The following is a 22379-nucleotide window of genomic DNA, read 5'->3' on the forward strand; positions in this document are numbered from 1 at the left end:
TTTGCTATACTTGTTAAGTTGCCATGGCATCTGAGCTCATCCAACAATATTCGTCAGATTTTTATCTGTGGCTCACAAACCACACTGAGCAAATTGAAAATCCCCGGTTACACCGTGCTTTATATCACTTCCTGTGAGATAAGTCCCAAGAACAAACTTACGCATACAGAGTGTCTGTGTACAGGCAGGTTTCCATAGCTCATGAAGTAGGATGACACCTGTCTGACATAACGCCTGGAGAGTGACAAACATTGCATGGGACACTCCGGTGCTTTTATAAATAAGAGTGGACCAGAAAAATGCTTTAATGCTGAGAGAAGACCGGACAGTCTCTTCAGAGAGACGCCAGCTGATCAGATAGTCTCTTTGCTGTGCACTAGGCGAATAACTGAGATTGCACGTTCTTCCTTAACGCTTGAATTTTGTTGTTTCTACTCTTCCCCCCACCTAAAGCTGATACCTGTTGGAAGAGGCTGGGAAGACAGGAGCACTGGGTTTAAAGGAATGTAAATGCCTGCGAAGATGGAACTGGCCAGTTCACTTTCTCGCAAGCCAGTGCTACCACGCTCCAGAAAAGTTTCTACAGCAGGGGTGGAAGTGCACCAGAGCAAGCTGGATTTTTTCTGCAAGCTGGGCTATGGTAAGCAGGACATCTGCAAAGTGCTGGAGAGCCTGGGCCAAGAGGCCCTGGAGGATGATGTGCTGAAAGAGCTGATTCGGATGGGGAGCAAACCTCAAGCTCTGGAGAGCCAGGCTCAGCCTTCCCCGCTAAAACTTGTTGCCCGTGGCTCATGTAGCACTTCACCAGGGTCGAAGTGGCTTGGAGAAGACGAAAGTGATTCTTCTGATCATTTGAGACCTATTGTGATCGATGGCAGCAATGTTGCAATGAGGTAAGCTCTGTTTCCTAAAAGGGATCTCTCTTCCTCTGAAGCTTTTGAGTTTTAAAGCTGATGGCTTGAAGTGTGTTTTTTCTTCAGGTGAGAGGTGCATTGATGTATTTGATGTAGAATGTATGAACCACTGCTTATTCCCGCTCTATGGCTGAGGCACAGCTTCTGGGGACCTGCTGTCTCTATGCCCATAAATATGCACGCCAAATGCAATCACTGGCTCACTCTGCGTTTTGACCTTTCATAAGCGACCAGCTAGCTAACCACTACTGTTGATGGCAGTATGATTCAGCATCTCTCTCTCTCCCTTTCAGTTCACCATTGATGTTTACATGCCTTTTCAAATGGGTACCTAGGATTTCTAAATCTGTATGCTGAGATGTTTCCAGGAAAACCTGGTGACCAGATAGACAGAACAGCCCAACTAACCTAAGAAGGAGAGGGAAAATAAAGTCGGGTGGCTGGGGTTCCTAACAACATCACAGTTGTACCTGTTTTGACTTGCAAGCAAACCCCAACAATGTTCCCAGCTTGTGTATTTTTGTTGGGTTTTGGTTTGGCTTCATTTTTACGGAAAAGTCAGCGGATTGGTAGTTGACTTGTACTGAATAGCCTCATTTCCTCCTTAATTAATTGTTTCTGGGAAATGTCATAGCAGCCCATCCTGGCCAATTACATGTCCTAAGCAGTGCCTGACACTGTGAAAGCACTCTTATTGATGGGGAGCCTGGCACGGCCATGTGGATGGGAAGTCCGAAGACAGTCATGGGTTGGCCTCTGTTTACCTGAGCAATACAAACGGCCAGAGGCCCTGGCGGTCGCGAGTCCAGGACGCACTGGCTACCCACCAGTATTCCCTGTTAGCTTCCCTTCCCGCTCAGCATGGCCAAGCCCATCCTTGCAGGTTGGGACAGGGCGGAGGAGGGCTTCCTCCTTCGGTTAGCTCGGGTGTGAGGTGAGATGAGACCACCTACCCTCTGGTTAGAGGGCAAAGGGGGCCAGCACATCCAGAGCAACTGGAGACTAAGCAAATGATGCCATCTTCTGGATAAAGGGAGAAATCCCAGCCGAAAACCAGGGGCTCCTCGGTCAGGGCAGCCAACGAGGACTGAGAAACACACAGCAGAGCAAAGCCGCTCAGCCTTGGCTGGGCCATGAGCTCGGTAGCCAGGTGTTGGCTTTCCTGCCCCCATTTGCATTTTCACCCTAGACTCTCCTTAGGGTGTCCTTCTTGCCTCTCTGCAAAAGGAATGAGCACCCACTCAGGCAGAGCAGCTGACCTGAGCACCCACCCTTGCATTGTGTCGGGGACAATACTACCCCGACTGGCCATGAGCTTCCTTCTCCTGGCACAGCCTTGTCCTCACCAATTTACCCGGGCTTTTTTAGAGCAGGCAGAGGTGGACAAGGCAGAGAACAGCATTGTTTGCGAGATGGCAGAAGATGCACCCTTGCCACTGAGCAGGAGGCCCAGAGTAGGTTGGTGGCTAATGAGATGGTGCATGTTTTGAGCTGGAGTACTCTGCGAAAGCTCCGAGATCATCCCGCTGTGCCAGCCCATGTACAGGAGCCTGCTAGAAAGAGATTATTTAAAACAAATGTCATCGCAGGTACGTGCAGCAAATAATGGCTTGAGCTAGCATGTTGTATTGCTTTCCTAGACCACATGCCCACCTAAATGGGTTTTCAAGAAGCCAGACGTGCTTCTGGCATGTAAAATTTAAATCCTTTTGTAGAATAATTTCCAAAATGTGAGTCCGAGAGATGTTTGCCTGCCAGATTATTGGAGGCTGGTGTTCTGCTGTGGGTTCCTCGTCTTTCACCTAAAAGGAATTAGAGGAATGTGAAGTACTTTTGAGTTTCAGAAAGGAAAAGGTTTTACAGCTCTTCTCAGACATCCCCAACCTCTGTCTCGATAAAGACTACTTGGTTGGTGGAGAACACTCTCGAGCTTGTCAGTTCAGTTTGACTGAACTGAAGCAGCCTGGGAGGAGCTGCTTTCCTCTCCTGGATGCCTTTCCAAAGCGGTGCTGAATGGCATTTACTTTGGCTAATGGGATGGGCTTGGTGAGTGCTTTCGGTATCCTCGTTTCAATTTGTCTGGTTTGCTGCTGTCAAAGAAGGACTGTTTGCAGAAATCAGGGAAAAGGGATGTAAGGTTTCCTTGCTGGGAAAACTTCATCACCATCAACACCAACAACCATAACAGTGGAGGAGAAGCAACAGCTTAGGGATGAAGCTGTCAAAAATTTGAAGCTTGGAGAGGCAGTTGCCTGTGTGGAGAAAAGCATCTTGAGCATTGGTGTTTCTGGAGCATTTCAGAATTGGCGTTGAGGGCCCCTTGCGGGCTGCAAGGTTATGAAAAGGATGTATATGCCCCAAGGTAATAAAGCGAGTGAGTGAGGTGGTGGTCTCCAATCATCAATCAGCCTATCCATAGAAACTGAATGGAAAATAACCTTGCCTTCAGCCAGCCTCACTAGTCAAGTGCCTCAGTTCATTTTGTGTTTCCATGAGATGTAATGAAAAACTTCGCCATCTGCCAGCCTATCCATGGGAAGCGGGCAGGACGGTTTAGCAAGGCTAGTGGAAAAAAATAAATGGAGTTGTGTTAATATGAAGAGGGAACGGTCATACCCCTATTCACTGCACACCGAAGAGGCTATCTAGTCTAGTGCTTGCACTTACACCTAGTTTTTAAGCTATGATAGGTACAGAGGCGTTTTCCTAGGCCAGCGGAGCCCTGCGTCAGGCTCTCCCTTCTGCCAAGGCTGTGGCTGACGCTGTGTCACAACCAGGTGGAGACGGGGCCATTTGCAGTTTTCAAAAGGAGTTGTTTTGACTAAACTTCATCTCAAAGGGCTTAGAATTGCGCAATTTAGAAATGAACCACTGCATGCTAATTATGGATTAATTGCCGGAGTCACAGCGAGGCCAAATTGCTGCTCCAGTTTCTGAGAGATGGGCCCTGCTGGTCTGTGGCCCACGTGCAACGTACCCTGTTGCTGGCAGGAGGGAGGGAGATGGGCCTGAGTTACGACAGGTCAGTTGTGGTCCACGGGCTACGGGGCTGTGTGGGAAAGGTGGCTGACAGGAGCCAATCTGTTGTCAGCCAACACAAACTCACCGCTCAGGGAGAACGTGAATTTTTAAAGCCCCTGCTCCGTTGCGCGGCAGACGCTGGTGCTCAGTTGCGTTGCCACCGCAGCGCACCATGCGCGTACATACTATTTTAGGTACGCGTTCCCCAGGTTTGGCTGTAGCAACCTAGCAGCAACTGGATTAAGTGATAACGCTGAGAAACCATTCCAGGTGCCTCTTCTCGCTCGTTCCGCTTGTCCTTTCGGCCGAATCACTTGTGCTTGAGTGCGTTACCTTCTGCACTGGGGGTACAGCTAGAATTACTTTCCTAAAGCTGACAAGGTTATTTATATAAGGAGCCAATATTAAAGCAGGCTGTTGTTGAACTTTGAGTCATGGCATTAAAGGTGTACCTAGACTTCCTTTTAAAGGCAGTTATCTGAAAAAGTCACCTGCGCGTCCAATTCACGTGTCCAGGTGACTTTATACCTAACCTGGGTAGATCCTATCCTTTAAACCCAAACAAAACAGTTGCTCTGGAATGGAGATTAGATGCATCGAGGACTTCAGACCATTTATTATTGGTGTGGGGGTTTTTTTAAGACTTCCTATTGCCTGGGTAGCTATTAATGAACAACTGGGTTTCTTCCTCCAAACTACACTATTTTTCATTTGTGGTCACCATTTCAGCACTGAAATTTTTATTAGGTGTAAGATGGAGCTTTGATTATGAGGCTGATATAGGCGGAACCTTGGTAGACTTGAATTCCTGGGGGATGGTGGGGAGAGAGGCATTTAAGACTGCAGCATCACCCTCAACTGGGCTGTCACTGCAGGTAGGTGTAGTAACCAAAAGAGTGATTTACAAGTACGTTTTGCAGAGGTGAAAGCCTGAGTGAGGCTGTGGTGATATTACCCAGAAAGCTCGAAGTACAAGGACGAGGTTTCTGGAGATACTGCAAGGGCACTTATCCATTTTAGGACTTTGTGTAGAGTTTATTTTTGTTTCCTTGTGCAGACGTAGTTAACAAATTACCTTCCTTTACATGTGCGCTGCGCTGACTGTAGTCAAATTTTAGATATACTAAAATAGCTAAATATTAAAATATCTGTAGTCCAGCACAAGAATGACAAGCAGTAAGAACTTTCAATTTGGGGGGGGGGGAGAAACTTAGGAAGGATATTACCCCTAGTTGCTTTTCTTGAGGTTGTTTTCTGTGTCTTGCTCTAAATACTGATAACTCTCCAGAACCCACCTTGCCTGCATCCTCTGCAGCGCCTGTCCTAGGGCTTTCCTACCTCTCTGTGCAATGAAGACAAAATCCACCACCTAGGGCAAGATAAAGATGGGCCTGAAGTGCCTGTGGCCATCTCCACTGGGGTCTTGTCCCTTTTTTGGTGTCCTGGGTTAGGTTCTGTGTATTTCCCATCCTGACTCTTACAGTTTTCCTTCCCTCATAGTTTGACACCTGTTTCCAAAAGAGGTCAGCAGCAGAATGACCTGCGATCACACTTGCAGCTGCCTCAGATTTAAAATCCCTAATGTCACTGTTACCACATTTTATTTCTCATAGGAGAGCCTCGTGGATTTCTGCTTGGGCTGGAAGAAACTCTCACTCCTCAAGCCATTATCAGACAAGGCATGTGAAGGGTCTGACACAGCCTAAGGTCTTGATGGTACTTTAGGACCCAAGTCCATCCAGATACAGATGGAAGCAACAGGCTTGGGTAGCAGGCAGGTCATAGAAATGGGGGATAGGATACATCTGGTTTTAAGTATCCAAACTGCTGCAGAGAACAAGTTTCTGGTTCTGCTGGAGGACGTGTTTGGATCTGTCCAACCGCGACACCCTGCCAGGTTGTTTTCTTGGAAACTGGTGAATGACACAAAAGCTGTTTGTTTTGCCCTTTCATTACTGGCTCAGTTAAAGAGAACTCCAAGCTTCTTGAAAGCTTTGACTCACCATCCTCCTCCTTTTTTTTTATAGTCACGGAAACAAAGAGGTATTCTCCTGCTGGGGGATCCAGCTGGCAGTGGATTGGTTTCGAGAAAGGGGGCACACGTACATCAAGGTTTTTGTTCCACTCTGGAGAAAGGAGCCCCCTCGACAAGACAGTCCAATCGCAGGTAGGTCACCGTCCTAGGCATCGTTTGGCAACCATTAGGTGCAGGAGGCAGGGCGTGTGAAGAGTCCAGTACGGTTTTGCCCTGTAAAGTCAAGAACAGTGCAAGTTGTGCATCAGGTTTCCATCACTTAAATTAGTCATTAATTTGTTGCCGCACGCTCCTGGCTAGCAGCTAAAACTGCATACAAGGCTTTGTTACACTGCTTTGAGCCTTCTGCTTTAGAAGCACAAGTTGCTGCCAGCCGAGTGAAAAAAAGAGTGAGTTTGTCAGCTCGTAACAAGTCTGCAGAGCTTTTAAGGACAGCCAGGAGACAACGACATCGATTCACGTTATCCACAGGCGGCAGTATCCAAAGCATTCCCTACTGCCTGACTAGTATCTGTCAGCCTGTTACCCTGATACACGAGCTACATGGGTTCCTCTTCCAGGAGAAGGAAAGGCACCATCTGAAGTCTGTGGAGCACCGCAAGGTTTAGTCTGTAGGGAAACAGATCTGCCAGATTTGTGCCAGCAGCCTGGCATCTGCAGCTGCAGGTGAGGCGGCTGGGGATCTGCCTCTCTGTGTAGCAGGAATGACAAGAAGCCAGAGCGTCCTCAAGGGCAGCAGCAGAATTTTGTTTGTTTGTTTGTTTATTTTATCAGGCACATTTTATCTCCCAGTAACACTCATACCAGGGCTGGTTATGAGCCTTCTAGCATCTAGTGGGGTAAAAAGGGAACTACAGGGGTTCAACCTGTCTCTGGTGTAGAATTCAAGCCATCCTTCTATGGATAAGACTTAAAAATTTAAAAAGGTATCTCAAATTTTAAGATTAGATGCTTTTGTGAAAGACCTAATTTTCAAGTTGCCAAATAACCACCAGATATCAGTGCATCTGAAAATCACGCTGCTTTAAGTTGCCTGAAGTGCTGGAACACCTTTAGATTCATGTAGGTTTCCAGCACATGACTGAGAGTTGGTCATTATTAATTGATTCTTTTTTTTATTTTTATTTTTCCCCCTTCTATTTCTGCCAACCACCCCACCAGATCAGCACATTCTTGAGGTGCTTGAAAAGCAATCGATCCTTGTGTACACCCCATCGCGGAAGGTGAAAGGCAAGAGGGTAGTTTGCTACGATGATCGCTATATAGTGAAAGTTGCTTATGAGAAAGACGGAGTAATTGTTTCCAATGACCATTACCGGGATCTCCAGAATGAAAACCCCGAGTGGAAATGGTTTATTGAGCAGCGACTACTCATGTACTCTTTTGTCAGTAACAGGTAAGAGACAGCTGTTGTTGACCAATCTTTAACTTAAACATTATGGGCCAAGTCAGCTCCAATATCAACGCACCTCCCACCGGTAGCAGCGGACGTGAGCCTTTTTCTAAAGGGAATTTACTGCAACTTCTCTTATCTCATTTCTTTAGTTCCTGCTCCCTCAGCTTTGGTCTTAAACCTCCCAGGCACTCTTCAATGAACTTCTCTATTTGAAAGGCAACGTTAGTGACCATCTTTGCTTCTTTCCAATCCAAACTGGGGTGTTAACCCAAGGCCTGGTATCTTTCCATTTCTATTTCATAGCAGGATAACATAATTAGACCGGTGAGAGGAGGCTGGCTATCTGGCAGTATTTTTAATTCCCCTACAAGGCAGGACAGCCCTTTTTCCTATGATTTCCTAATCATAACTTTCTAGAAGAGGGACGAGAAGCTGGTCTCTCTGGCCCCTTAGCTATCCCCATTGGGGAAGGTTTTCATTTAGGCACTCGCACCGTGCCTATGAGGCTGAGCTATATGCTCCTCAGTCTGTATGCACTAACCTTGCCCGAGTTTCCTACTAGCAGAGGCGTTTGTCAGCAGTCAGTCTGGCTGGGGAAGTGCCCGGGGAGGCATCCGGCGTGCATGGACGAGTGCGAGCGGAGAAGCCGCCCCACACAGCAGCACTCTCCGTGGGTCAGGATGGAGACTTGGCCACCCACCACCAAAACTGGATGGAAGTCCTTGGCAGGGGTTTCGGTTTCCCTGTGACGTTGTTCACAGAAATGCAGTCGCTGAACATCAGCATCCGGTATTTCTCAAAGCTCCAGTCCATTATCTCCACCTACCACCAGGCTTCTTCCCTAGTTACTAACGGGTTACAAATATTTATATGATACTTTCCTTCCTATTTCATAGGGATTGCCAGATCTTTTCAGAACCCTTCCCTCAGAAAGTCTAGCTGCTACTCTGAAGCTCTTTTGAATAGTTTCAGCAGGACCTTCTTGCACAGCTTTGGGAACCTCTCAAAAACCGCAGCCCAAAGTTGGAGCTTTCAGCCCCGTTATGCAGATGAACAAATCCCTGGTGGTGTACGGGTGGGTGCAGATGAACAAATTCCCTTCCCCTCCCACCCGCAACTCCCTTCATCTGACAGAGAGTTGTTCCACGGGTGGGTGCAGTGCAGATTCATTTGCAAACAACCCCAGAGATGCTAATTAGCTTTCTTCCTGAAGCACCACATTCACGTGCTGGCATAGAAGAATAAACAGTTTTATCTGAGCATTTTTGCAGGCCTTGTAGCAGTAAGCCTTTACTGAAGCCCCGACAAAGGCTGGGCTTGTTTATCGCACCAGGTGCAGGGTCAGCTGTAGCTCTGAATTAACCGCTGGCTTTTTAAACCTCATTCTCCTACAAGTATTTAGTAAGAGAAAAGCGAGTGTGCTGTGGAAGGGAGCTGCTGGTGAGGCTCGCTCTCAGTGCTGGGACCACAGAAGAGTTTGCTGCTGCTTCAGAGAAAAAGGAAGCGACGCTGTAATGGCTGGGGCTGCTGGCCGGCCAAGCTGCCGTGTGTTCCCAGTTGTTTTAAGTTATCAGGAAAAACCAGCTACCTGAAGCAGAAGTATCGGCTTGGCAGGCAGGAAGGCACCGTGTCTCGTAGCGCAGCCTGACTCCTGAAGGCCAGGCTACAAAAGGATCACGAGGATTTTCTGCCCTAAGCTTGTGCCACAAGCGGTGACGGCATTTTAGCTCCAGAAGCTCGAGGTAGGGCTTGTTACCCCTGTGACTTTTTCCTTTTTCAGGTTTATGCCTCCTGATGATCCGTTAGGCCGGCACGGACCCACTCTTAGTAACTTCCTCAGCAAACAGCCAGCACTTCCCGAACCAAAATGGCAGCCTTGCCCCTACGGTGGGTTTCTCTCCGTGCTGTGAACTGCCAGCCCTCTTCCTCCTGCCCCTTGCTTCCTAGCGGCACTTTCCTTTGGCTACGGGCAAGCGCCGTTGCCACGTGCTGTCCTACTCGGTGCTTTGTGCGGTAGAGGTTTTGGCCAGGGGGATGCTTTTCTCCCCTCCCGCTTAAGTGGCTTCAGCCTCAGCAAAGGCAGCGGCTGTTTCTGGCTCCTCCATCCTCGCCTGCACGCAGCACCCAGACCAGGCACCGTGGCCACGCTGACCCCCAGCCTGCACGCGCTTTTCACATTGCAGGGTGGACTTCCTTTACAGCACACGGGAAAGGCCATCCAAATGCTCTCCCCGCCAAAACCAGCTTTCCAGTAATGGGGAGGTTTCTCAGAGGTAAATCTCTATACCATTTTTTAAAGCAACCCTTTGTAGTAGCAGGTCTCCCAGCCTACCAAGTGCAGGAACCGGAACATAAATGAATTTCAGACACTTCCAAAATAGCAGAAACTTCCTTTCCCTGCTGCTTCACCCTGCTATTTAGGTCAGCAATATTTAAATCTGGGGTCAAAAGTACTGAATTGGGCAAGCGCACTTCCCCTCTTTGCTGTTTGTCCTCACCCCACCCGTGCAAATGCACAGCACGGGGGAGAAGCGATGAGTACGTTAATCGACATGGGTGCTAGCGACAACCTCCTGTTTGATTTTTGATTCTTTCAGGTAAAAAATGCACCTATGGCAACAAATGCAAATTTTACCACCCAGAGAGACCACATCAAGCTCAGCTCTCAGTTGCTGATGAGCTCAGGGCCAAAATAAAGGTCCCGTTAAGCCTGGGGAAAGAGGAGGAGCAGCGCAATCGCTCGCCGTGCAGGACCGGGGGAGAGCCTGCACCGCCTGACGCCTGCACGGAAACGCTGCGAGAAGCCGGCGGCCGCGCAGGGGCTTCCTGCTACCCAGGGTGGCCCCGGGGAAGCTGCCGTGAGCAGCCGTCCGGCGCCTGGGCTGGCAGCCGCGGTGCTGACCTGGGGCTGGACCAGCGGTTGCTACAGCCAGAGCCGCTGGGAGACCAGCCGCTCCTGGAGGAGATGTCAGCGCTGTCCATCAGTGCCGACACGTACGGTTACAAGCGGTCCATACGTACCGCTCAGGACAGAGAGGTGACGGACAGCCCTCATCACTGCGGTGACCTCGGGCACAACCCGTACTCGCTTCATCACCCCCACAGCTTGGACCGCGCCTGCCCACCGGGATGCCCTTTCCAGCAAATGGTGCTCCCGCCTGCGCGGGCCGGGATGCGCCCAGACCCCAGCTGGCCTCCGGAGTGCTGCAGCGTGCACGGGATGGGTCAGAGGAGCCGCTACGTCCCTGATGGTGCTCGGCACAAACAGGTCCTGGAGACTCAGCACCATGTTTTACCGCAGGCTGCAGCTCTTCCCCCTGACCCGCTTCGCTTGTACAGTGAGCATCAGCTGCAGCAGCAGCACCGTTTCCCCAGACAGCCCCCCCGGCAGCCCTTTCTGTTAGACTCCAGCAACGGGTTGGGCTTCTTCCAGAAAGCCCATGCTTACCCTGATGCCTCTTATGGTGACTACTGGCCCACCCCAGCTGCAAGGCCACCTTCTGCCCAGCAAGCAAACGTACACAGGGAGCTGTGCTCCCTTTTCCCTTACGGCGAGGTGAACCACGTCATGGCTTTGTACCCCGATATCAACGATATTGCTAGCTTGACTTTACTGATTCAAAGACACAGAAACTTGTGAAGCCTCCAGATCAAACCTTTCCCAACAAGCACAAGTCCTGCGGCACAAAGCTGAGGCTTAATGAAGTGTTATTAAAGGGCCTTATGGCAAGGGTTATAGCTGTTCCAGGAACACAAGTCTAAGCATCAACCAGCTGTGTTGCATGGGGCGTCAGGTCAAGGCAAAGGCTGCTGTTCACTGCAGAGGGATCTCTTTCACCTCCCATGGAAGTGAAGGGGAGGGCTCAGGGTAACTGGGCGTCAGCATTTGAACCTCACTGGTGACTGGTTTCAAGATGGCATAGATCTTCATTAACGCCTTGAAACACTAGACGTGTTTGTTTTTAAAGTCTTAACCTCCTGTTCAACTACCGTAAAAGAACCGTGCTCCATCTCCATGGGTCCCAGTAACAGGCTCCATAGACCCCCCGTGACTACTTGCTCAGCTAGCACATAAAAGTAATTTGCCCTATTCACCTGACCTCTGCTCTCTGCTAGAAGGCATCTTCAGGGCCATATTATTGCCTTCTAGCTTTCAAAGACACATCTTGTGTTTATAAACCAATGCTGTGAACCCACAGAATCACTAGCAGAGGTGGTAGAGATACTCCAGAGGACTTGAAGATAGCAGCAGGTACATTTCTCAGGGATCACGCACAATATAAGTCAACTGAGGGATGTCATCTTCAATATAAGTCCTGATGGGGACTGAGGGTTTGGGGTTGTTTCTTCATTTTTTAATTAACACAGATGATACCGAGGCAGGGGGGGAAGCTTTGAAGTGTCTCTGTTGTATCAAAGAACAAAACTATTGTTGACTTAACCCTTAATTACCAAATGTGGTCCCCTAATGCAATTATACAGCTGATTTATGATTACAGACATCTAAACTGTGTGCTGTTGGGACATGTTTGAAGTTCAGTAAGCTGTCAAGCTGCTAATCGCTGCATTATTCCACTGAATTCTTCAGGTTATAATTCAAATATTAAGGTTGATCCTGAAAGTTTTTGGCATTATACTGAAGTTTAAGTATGTCAATATGACGTTTTAAAAATGCTTTAACACATTATAAAATGGTCATCTAGAGCACTTTATGCTCTGAATAATGTCGGGGACTTTTTTTGTGTTTTTTGGTTTTTTTCCATTCCTCTTAGCACTGATACTTCATCAAGTCCAACACGCAGTATGTCTAAGGTTCTTCTCTGAAGTGCAATTGATGATGTTGGTCCCAGGCAGGAATTAAACATGGCCCTTACTGACAACTCTGAATTCTCTTGCTTTCAAAAAAGGTGACTACGGAGTAGTAATTTACCTTTAGTGTCATTATCACATGATGCATTTTGGAAGTGGTAATAGTTGGACCTGTTTCCCTCTGGAAACTGCCAGCAGATTTTTTTTGGTGGTGGGGGTGGTTAAAGAGTCTTCAGGAAATAAGTATCCTGTATCAGTTCGATCCCTTATGGCCATGTGGTTGGCTCCGAGAAATTCTGATTTGGAGTTTGGAGATATGATTTATTTTCACAGAACATGATAGTTTTTTCCATATGTCATGAATTTTCCACTAATTATAGCCATAATATATATTATTATAACTGGATCACCAGAACAGCTTATAAATATATCCACTGCATATTACATAAAGATTAGAAATGACATTAAAACAAAACTATGGAATAAATGCCCTGTGAAATGCTTTGAAAAAAGTACTTGAGTTCTACAGCCATTGTTAGTTGTGCTGAAAGGTGCCACGCACCGCACTTAACGCATTGAAGCGACCTGAAACATTTCATGGATTAAACGCCTATATTGTGCCTACGCAAGGCCAGGCTCACTGGCTTGCCTAAAAACCTGTACCAGAGCTTTCCTAACTCCTGCTGTACACACATACACACTCGCAGAGAAAGTGCGGTGTGGAGTGGAAAAATACCTTCCACATACTGAAACAGAGCAAGTCCCAAATGACAGCATTCAGAAAATATACACACAGAAACGGAGCAGGATATAACCGTACATGTCAACATTTATTTTTATGTCTGGAGCGTACGTTACATATTTCAATACAGAAAGCATTTAAAATCTATAGGAAAATTGGCACGCTGCCTTTACATAGTGCCCTCGGCTTGCTGGAGACGTGCATAAGCTTTTCTCATTCTCCTTTGAGGATGCACAGGAATTTGGTGGTTGTTCAAAACCCTCTCTTGATGTGTAATAACTTATTTTTCTTTCATTTCTGTCTTATTTACTAGGGAATCTTTCAGCAAAATAAATACATAGAATGCGCATTCTGCTGAGAAAGTGTCTGAGAAAATAAATCAGACTTTGGCACTCAACAGAACTGGATTTCTCTTGGCTCTTCTGCTCACCAGAGGGTTTTTTCTCATGGAGCTTTTGTTCGAAGGGCAGCTCAGCAGCAGTGCTGTGTCACTGCCTGCTTGGGAGGAACTCTGCCGCTGGCCACGAGCCCACAGAAAGCACAGACTGTTTCGTTATTTCACCACAGCACAAGCGTCTGGGACTCGGGACTCTCTGCTGCAGAGCCTTTTGCACTTTCCAAGGCAGGAGGATTTCTTTTTGGCTTTGTCAGCTCCTGAGGTAAGGGAAGGGGCTGCTTACAGAAAGGAGCAGGCAGCTTTTGCACAGGCAGGGTAGGAGGCTGTTGCTATTTGGTATCTCTGCGGAGATGCATTCGAGTCCAGCTCTTCCTGCCAAGTTGAAAATGAATCCATAAATCCCAACAGGCTTGGAAAGCCCTTGATATTCTTTGCTTTTTGGTTGTCAAGACTCTTTCAGAAGAGGACTGAAGCAGTGGGAGCAATCCTCCAGGAGACGGGCTGCTTTCCTAAGGGAGATTTACAGAGTTGCCAAAGTCATTTTAAGATTAAAAAATAATTTAAGAAGTCATAAAAGAGACTCCTCTTCCCTTCTCTACTCTCACCCTTTCCCAAAAAGTTAGGAAGCCACAGACACCCTCCTTTGTGAGGGGCTAGGGAAACTAGATACAAATATTGCACTGAAAAGTCTTGGGTGGAAGTCACCCCTGTAACAGCTCCTCAGTATGAAAAGGGGGAGGGAGGGTGCTCCTCTGCACCCGATGCAGTCCTGGGCAGCTCACAGTGCCTTCCTCCCACCTCTTCTTAAATATACAAATTTCTCCCTCACTGAACATTGATGACAAGTCTACTACTAAGGTGAGCTTAGATACCATAAAAATTAATGCAATAAGGCGGTCTGTGAAGTAGATAATAATCTTGCTCTGTATCAAACACTTGTATTTGCCAATTATTCTGAAAAATTTTGCTAATATTTTAACTCACTTCCCATAAGAGCTGGCACAATTTATAAGCAAACATTTGAACTAATCACAAACGACTAAATAGGACAAGACAGGTTTCGCAGCTTCTCTCCTTAAAAATGTTGGATTGCTATGAGGGAAGAACAAGCAAGCCCTGTACTTCACCAAAGTGTGACAGGCCACCTCTGCAAGTCAAAAAAAAAACCCCAAAGCCTCTGGTGAAAGTCTAACAGACTCACTCCTATGTTGGACATGGATACTTTACGTGCGTATCTTCAAGACAACAACTCAGATATTATCATTCACCTTTTGCATGGACTTTCCCCAAGCCAGGAGTCAGAACATCTCAGTTTTACTCCTGGAGCTGTAACTCATTCACTCTGCCACCGTAAGCCCTTTGCTCCTCTGCCTCAGGGTACGTCTGCTCTGCATTCACTCGCATACATACAAGGCCACTGCAGTATTTACCTCCCCTGTGCTGGTGGGACTGGGACGCTTTGAACTCTTGAGAAGAACAGTTTAATATTACAGCACCACTTGTCATTAGCATTATTAAGAAAGCGCTATGACTTGCAATCGATAGTGAAGGGATTTTTATAGCGTTTTAGCCGTGTCCCTTCTCCACCCCGAGTTGGGCTCACTGCCTTGAAGTCTTGCAGCAGGCTCGGAGGAACTCTTTAGTAAGATGCACTGATGTGCTGACTTGGCAAATACAATCAAAATACACATGGAGCAAAGCTGTGAACAGAGCGAGTTGTGGGGACAGCAGACACAAGGTGGCAACACAGAAAGCGAGGACAACGCATGCAGGGCTGGCAGGCCTTGGAACGCAGTAAGGGAATTGGACGACGTGCCTCTGCCGATGAATGGTGGCATCAGAATTGCTCATCGTAACTGCACCGCCAGCTCCTCCTCTTTGGCTTTCCCCTGTGTCACACAGCTTCCTCAGCTTCCCTAGTTTTTCCCTCCTGTTCTTGCTAGGCTCAGAATTTCCAGAGCTTTCCACAGCCCTTTACAGAGTGGCTCGCAACTTACAAAACGCTTCCCTGTCCCACCCCCCTCCTTCCACCTCTGCAGAAACCACCCCCCCCCCCCCCCCCCCAAACTCTCGTGTTGTGCTCCCTTCTCTTCCCTGCTCCCTCCCCACCCTGGGCACTCACCTCACCCTTGCTGTGCCGGGTATTCCTCCTGCTCAAGCCCAGATAGCGTCCTACCTCCCCCTTCACCCCTGCCCTCCAGCTGAAGGGTTTTGGGGGAGTTTCTTCTTTCTTTTTTTTTTTTCTTCTTTTCTTTTATATTGTTTGGTTTTGGTGGTGGTGGTTGTTGTTAAAACCTTGATGTGGATACCTTTAGCCTGGCAGAGACCTGATATGCTCAGGCTGTTTCCCCTCCCGCCTTAAAGCAGTCTTCCTAGCAAAAGTTGTTTGGGTAAGGAAACAGAGGCAAAGTTACGTTCACGCGAGCTTGCGCCGACTTCGTAGAGCTTTCTCTTCTCTAAGGATCAAATGGGATGCTAGCAGAAACTCAGCCACCATGCACTCTTAACTACCTTAAATGCTACTGTAAAAGCAACATTTATCCTCCAGCTACCACCATCAAAACAGTACATTTGAGGGAGTTACTAACACCACTGGTTTCATATAGAGGACAAATGGGCATTAGGATGCTGAATGGCAGAATAAAACCATAAACTAGAAGCAGGCAGCAAAACATGGATGGCATAAAAACAGTCAATCTAGATAAACTGAAATAATTTTTTCTCATAGAAGACAAAAGAGGTATTAAATAAGATTAAAAAGAGATGTAGAGCTGGTAGAAGCAAGTATTGTATATTACATAAGGTATGATAAACCTTGGAAAGGTACTGCCGTGCACAGTAAGATTCAAAAGGGTGGCTGCCATCCATCCGCATACTTGTAACACTGAGCAAAGCAGGGTCCAGCTCTCTCCTGCGATCGTCAGCTTGCTGAATTTAATATCCGTACTGCAGAGACTCCAAACAACGGAGGAAACTGCTAAATAAGAAGCGGTATCAACTATAGTAACTGAATGAACTACAGCCCTGAACACGAGGACAAGACAAAGACACCATCACCATCTGGCAATTTGGTTTCCAGATTAGACCTGGTTTTACTATGGGAATAACGTTCTCTTCCCATTGTCACCAGAAGGGCTGCAGATAGATGAGAACAGCCTAACAGGACTAAAGAGCAACCAGCACTTGCTAAGGGGGGTAGCAGGAGAAGCGCAGAGGAACGTGATGGCTTTTACCACTTGAAATGGTAAATGGCAAAATGCACTTCATAAATAAAACCAGATTCTGCAGCTCTAGGGAAACTGAAGGCATAAATGCCATGCTAGGCTGGCAAAGGCTGCAGTCCAGCCAACCACTGCTCCAAAAGCAGTGCTAAAGAGATTTTAGCTGGGAAGCAAACTTGGCTATCATTTGTTATTGCCAAAAAATACACAGCCATTGGCAGACAATTATAAATGTTACTCAAAACTATCATCGGAATGAGAAATACCGAGTTCTCCCCACAGGAGGTCCTGTTAGGAAGAGACTGAAGGGAATACAGAAGCTTGTAAAAATGTTATTTCCAGCAGGGAAACATTCTCAGAGAAGAACTTCAGCATCTGAATATCCTTTTGCTCATAATGTAACATATGCCATGTGGTGGATTTGGAGCCCTGGCTTCATTTAAAGAAGCAGATGGAATATTTTTAAACCTTTAGAGCATCTTTCTTAAGTTATATAGGTCATATTTAAGCCTTGCAGAAGAGGAAAAAAAAAAAAAAAAGCATTTGTCACTTTAAGCTGAAGTCAAAATATCATAATATAGAAAAAAGGGACAGAGAATCCAAGTTCTAGGTGAGTAGAAAAGTAGAGAAAAACACTCTCCAGAGGTTACTTGTGTTCATCCTTCATGATATTGCATATGCAACCAGGGATGGTATTTGGGAGACACTCTTTTAGGTCAGCCTCTGCACTTTGCTCTTTGGTTTCTAATATTTGTATTTGTCCAAGGGAGCTGGAGTAGAGTTGTTGAAAGAAAAAGTATAAACAGCCAAGTGGAATGCCTCTAGGAAATGCCTAGCAATTGGCATCTGTAAGACATACACCAATAGTGTATTTTTAAAAAACACGATGGCCGAGTCCACCACAAGGTGTCAATGTGGTAGCACTAGAAACAGGAGTTGCTGCTCCAGGGCTGACTTCCACAAGCCAGTCCCATCCCTCGCATCCGTCCCGCAGCAGGGGTTGCGTGCCCTTCATCCCTACGTCGAACAGAACCGCTCACACCGGCTGAACCGATTCCGCTGCCTTCTGCTAGCTGCTGCTTCGTGCGTGGAGCCGAGACACGCTGCATTGCTAGGCGTTTATGCTGCGTCTTAACTTTAGCATGTGTTTTGTGTTCAGGCGGCCCTAAAAGCGTGCAAGGCGGCTCAGACGGTCTTAGAAGCTGCTGCACGGTGTCAGATGCGGAGGAGGGAGAGCCAAACGTGGGGTCACTTGAATAACGGGTTTCAGAAAGGGGGCATTTTACAAAATCCACCCTTTATTCCACCATTTTATTCTCCCCTCACCTGTGGTTCAAGCTACAGCTGCCCTGACATCAGCAGCTCAGGATTTATCTTGGCTGGGGCCCAGGCGCTGCTGCCAGGCTTCCCTTTCAGGGCAGCAGCCCTGGGAAAGTCACTCGGGGTTAAGTTTAGAGTTCCAGGTTGGCACATTCTTAACGCAAGCCAAAAATAAGTGTGAATGGGGATCAATTTTATGAATTTGCTGAGCTGCCAATTATATTTTAAAGCTGAAATCTGAAACTGGGTTTGCCAATTGGATAAGTATCACAGCCAACCCTTAGACAGAAATTAATTGGAAAAACGCTTTCTCTTCGAGTCCAGAGAGCATTGCCTTACAAACATTATCTCTAAAGTCTTTCCAGGTGTACTTTGGACATTATTGGTCAATCTGAACACAGGGGATTTTAACTAATTAAGTTTATTCTCTTGCATATGTGTCAATCAAGAGTTAGGCAGATATATGCTAAGTATTCCAGGCATGCAACTGTAAGGCAGCATTGCGGGGGAAAAAGAAAAGAAAGCTTCTCCAGAGCAATTCAAAATGCCAGTTTCCTACTGCCTTCCTTTTACACCTTCTTTCCCTGCATTTTTGGGGAGCAGGGTCACCACAGCTGTACAATTGCCCAAGGCCAGGTAGCTGGGTTGTGTACCCACATCTTCGTAAAACTGAAAATAAAACTCCCCGCTAGCCAGGCGGAGGCTGGATGTGCAACACGACACATACAAGCTTGAGCTCCCGGCTATCTGAAACCTGCTTGCAGCCTTGTTTCTAAGCTCCTTGCCAGAGGCACAAATAACCGCCTCGGGTCCTGCTATCGCATCCCTGGCGCAGCAGCAACGCTGGCTTGAAGGCAGGATTTTCTGAGCCTCTTGACGGAGCCTGTATTTGCCCACAGGCCAGCAGCAGATTCCCAACGCTGTGCCATCCTTGCTTTCATTTATTCAGGCCTGCTTGAAATACTGCATCTGTGGTACCCAGCAGAGCTCCAAATGCAGCCTTTCTTATGTTCTGGAAAATGCAGTTTCTGTCCCATTTCAAAGCAGAATTGCACCACAGTCATTAGTAATAGTATTACAAAAGTTACACGTGCTTTCTAGACTTTATCGTACGTGCAAGAACCTGTAAAAACAAAAAACACCCTCATCCTTTTTGCACACATCTAATTAGCAGGAAACTTTTACACTTACATATTTTTAGTAAAATTGCCCTCAAGAGATTTCCATGCAGAGTCTTTCCAAAGCAAAGACCGCAAGAGGAATCAGAAACAAATATGCCTCAATTATAACTGATTTCTTAAAACAGTTAAGTTGAAAAACTACCGAGTCATAGAGTGTATTAAATCCACTGGGAAACCTCCAGAGCAAATCTTCTAGAGGACACAGACGATGCTATGATGTATAAGTCCCCTGCACAAAGTCAGGTTACATCGCACCGACGCAGAGCTGGGACCCGAAAGGACCCACAACCCAGGCTGCACGCAGGGTTTCGCTCGCACATCCCCTGGGGTGCTGCTGTGGCCCTGCCTGGAAACGCTGCTCCTCAGTACGCAGCATCCAAAGCGCAGGGTAATCTGCGCTGAATCTGCGCACAGCTGAAAGCAAAGGTTCCCATGGGCTGGCCTTGACGTGATTCTGAACGAAGCAGGAAACACCGGCTCCTCTCCTGCCTGCTCAGGGACCAGACATCTCTATATGGAGTTAAGAGTACAATAAAACATTGCCGGCTCGGGGTTGACTCAGCAGCTCGTGTGCATTACATCAAGCCCTGCACCATCTCACACGCTAGCAGGAAAGTCAAGAGAGAACGACAAAATACACCGTTTTGGAGCTCTCTGCGACCACACCATGGTATAACCCCTCACAACGCTGCACCAGGCTTACCTGCTCCAGACTGGGAAGGGCTAAAAAGGCAGGGAAGGGAAACTCCATCAGCCCCGATATCGGAGGCTGATGAAACAACATCTGGAAAAGGTCAGCGAGCACACTGGCTGGCGTTACTGCTTGAGGATACGCAGAGAGAACTAACCGCGCCTGTGTCCTGACAGCTGGCAGGCACCCTCTCAAACCACCAAATGAAAAATATCCAGAAGCAGGCAAGAGAAACTGCAGGTACAGAGCTGATTTGTAGCTAAATACAATACGGCAGGGTTTGAGGGTGGAGAAGACCGCAGAAAACAACTCTTTCAAACATGAGCGATGGTTGTTGCTTTAGAGAATCACACAGGAGTTGCTGACAGATGACTAATGACAGACAAAAGAAGCCTCTGAGCAATCCAGTTTATGCCACCTACCTCAGGCCTTTGTCCATAACTTCTTCACTGGTGTGTTTTACTTGTTGGTCTTTTATAAATTTGCAGTTAAATGCTTTTGCTCTTAAAGATAAAAAAAAAAGGTTATGGTAGTAATAGCAGAATCCAATTGCACTGTGAAATGAGCTGTGTCACCTTTCTGAGACGTGGCTAGTCATACAATCAAAATTCAGAAAAAAAATTAATATAATCAACACTTGATAACATCTTCCTTTTGGCCTCAGGATTAGAAGCCCTTCCACACTAGTTAGAAAGTGGCAGCCGTGACCAAACGGTGGGCAATGCTGAGATTAGCCATTCCCTGTCACCCCTAGGGAGGGTGTGCCCTTCTGATGCCAAAACACAGGATTAATGGCTCATTCATAACTCCACAGAGAACAGGAGCATCACGGAGTACAACCCTGTAAACTAGTAATGAGGAGACTTCCAGCTGGGGGGTGATGCAATCCCTGCTCTGAAGCATTACTAATGCATTTTGTCTTAAAGTCTCCTAAGACAGCTTTTTGTCTTAAAAGTCTCATAAGATGGCTTTCACATGTGAAATTAAAAGATACTGAGTTGAAATCACCACATAGCAGCCTACCACCTTCTGGGGCAGTACTAGAACTAATAAAAGTGTTTTAAAAACCAAGAGAAAAAGCATGGTTGCCATGGGGTGACTGATGTTCAAGTGAGATCTAGATGCTGATTCACATCTTGAACTAAAATAACTGTATGCACTCAAAAATCAATTCTCTCCTGTAACGGGAAATGAGTTTTGTGTTGAACTGGTTTTGGGTACCTCCTACGCAGACTGCACCTCCCACTGCCTCTAAAGCGAGCCTGACAAGTCAGCCAGCCTTTCCTGTCAAAATGCATGTAAACTGAATACTCTGATGATGCTGCTGCTCCCTAACCTTACTGTTGTTCTCCTGACCTTACTTAGCACTGTATTGTACAAGTCTGCAAAAAAATAATAGGATAGAAGCACATTTGGTCATCGTGCCCAGGACCATAACACATCAACCAACTCAACCACCACAAAAACAAGGAATCCCGCCTGGTGACTGGCTACATGATGTGATAAACACATTCACTTGTACCAACAGACTTCTAAAATACCACAGACCGAGCACATGCCGAGTCTTCAGGGCCAGGCATGCTATGGATGCTATGTTCCAAGTTCCTGACTAACATTTACAGCCTTTTCAGCTTCAAGGCCTTATGTTTGCCACATTTTAGTTTGCAGTGAGGTGCAAGAAAAGCAACGCCGCTTGCTTCTGCATATGAAGAACAAAGGACAGAGCATTCCTTAGTCCATTTCCTCTATGTCTCCATCACCGTATTTCTTAGCCCTGGATCTCAGTCACTTGCAATAGGAACTTGAATTTAGGCAAAGCTTATCAGTCACAGGCTGGATGTGGTCTGCCAATATCTACCAAGACAAAGCCACGTTAAAAATGCTTAATATACATTTCCTCCATTCATTTGTTACCAAATTAACTACATCAAAATTGTGTTAGCACTGTGCTCCTACAAATGGTGTGGAAAAATAGCATGCAGTCACAGAATTTAAAGCCATAACACAATGCACATCCATTAAAAAATGGAATTAGGTTTATACAAGCATCTCAAATTGCTCATTTGAGTAGCAGCCAAATTTATATAGTACTATTCTCCTCCAAAATCTGCACTCACATACAATACAATTGTGCTTTATTATTTTAAATAAACTTGCAAATAATAGGCAGTTTGAACCCATGTAGATAATCAACCATTTTGGCTCAAAGTCCTCTGAAACTACACATAGATATCTGCAACTTAAATCAATGAAAAGAATGGGACACTGGGAAAAATAGCTAAACTCATGCCTGCAGCAGCATTGCACTGGCCAGAGACTGTTACATTTTGGTTAAATATTAAAAATACCTACATATTTGATGAAAACATAATTATATCCACTTACACTGCTGGGAATTAACACGCCTAAAGTCTGACTGAAGCAAGCACTTCTGTGAGTTCTACCAGTGCTGCCTCTGAAGGTGGCACTATTTGAGAAGCTCTACTGTAGAGGCAAGCGTATCACTGATATGGAACTGCTCAGAGAAAAAACAAAAACCATTGAGAATTGTAACAAAAAGAAAGAACATCAAAATTTAGTCTGATCACATCATTTTCAATGTTCATCATCATTCCCAAGTGTTCCTATAGCACTTAAGCTCGTCATGGAGTC

At 46.6% G+C, this 22379-nt stretch overlaps 1 protein-coding gene and 1 long non-coding RNA gene across 2 annotated transcripts; one reads left to right on the top strand and one right to left on the bottom strand.

Moving 5' to 3' along the window:
- The first annotated feature begins 510 nt into the window (after positions 1–510).
- ZC3H12D (zinc finger CCCH-type containing 12D) lies at positions 511–11040 on the top strand. The gene is made up of 5 exons (XM_075499022.1): positions 511–893; positions 5963–6102; positions 7132–7366; positions 9147–9253; positions 9964–11040. The coding sequence occupies exons 1-5, from the start codon at positions 511–513 to the stop codon at positions 11004–11006; spliced, it is 1908 nt and encodes a 635-aa protein (XP_075355137.1). The 3' UTR covers positions 11007–11040.
- A 1934-nt stretch (positions 11041–12974) lies between these two features.
- LOC142408469 (uncharacterized) lies at positions 12975–20002 on the bottom strand. The gene is made up of 3 exons (XR_012775297.1): positions 19740–20002; positions 19047–19546; positions 12975–13823 (listed from the first exon to the last, which is right to left on the bottom strand). It is a non-coding gene; the product is annotated as an uncharacterized LOC142408469 (long non-coding RNA).
- Between the last annotated feature and the right edge of the window lie 2377 nt (positions 20003–22379).

This window comes from Mycteria americana, chromosome 3 (genome assembly GCF_035582795.1).
Source record: "Mycteria americana isolate JAX WOST 10 ecotype Jacksonville Zoo and Gardens chromosome 3, USCA_MyAme_1.0, whole genome shotgun sequence".
In the NCBI taxonomy this organism is placed as follows: Eukaryota; Metazoa; Chordata; class Aves; order Ciconiiformes; family Ciconiidae; genus Mycteria; species Mycteria americana.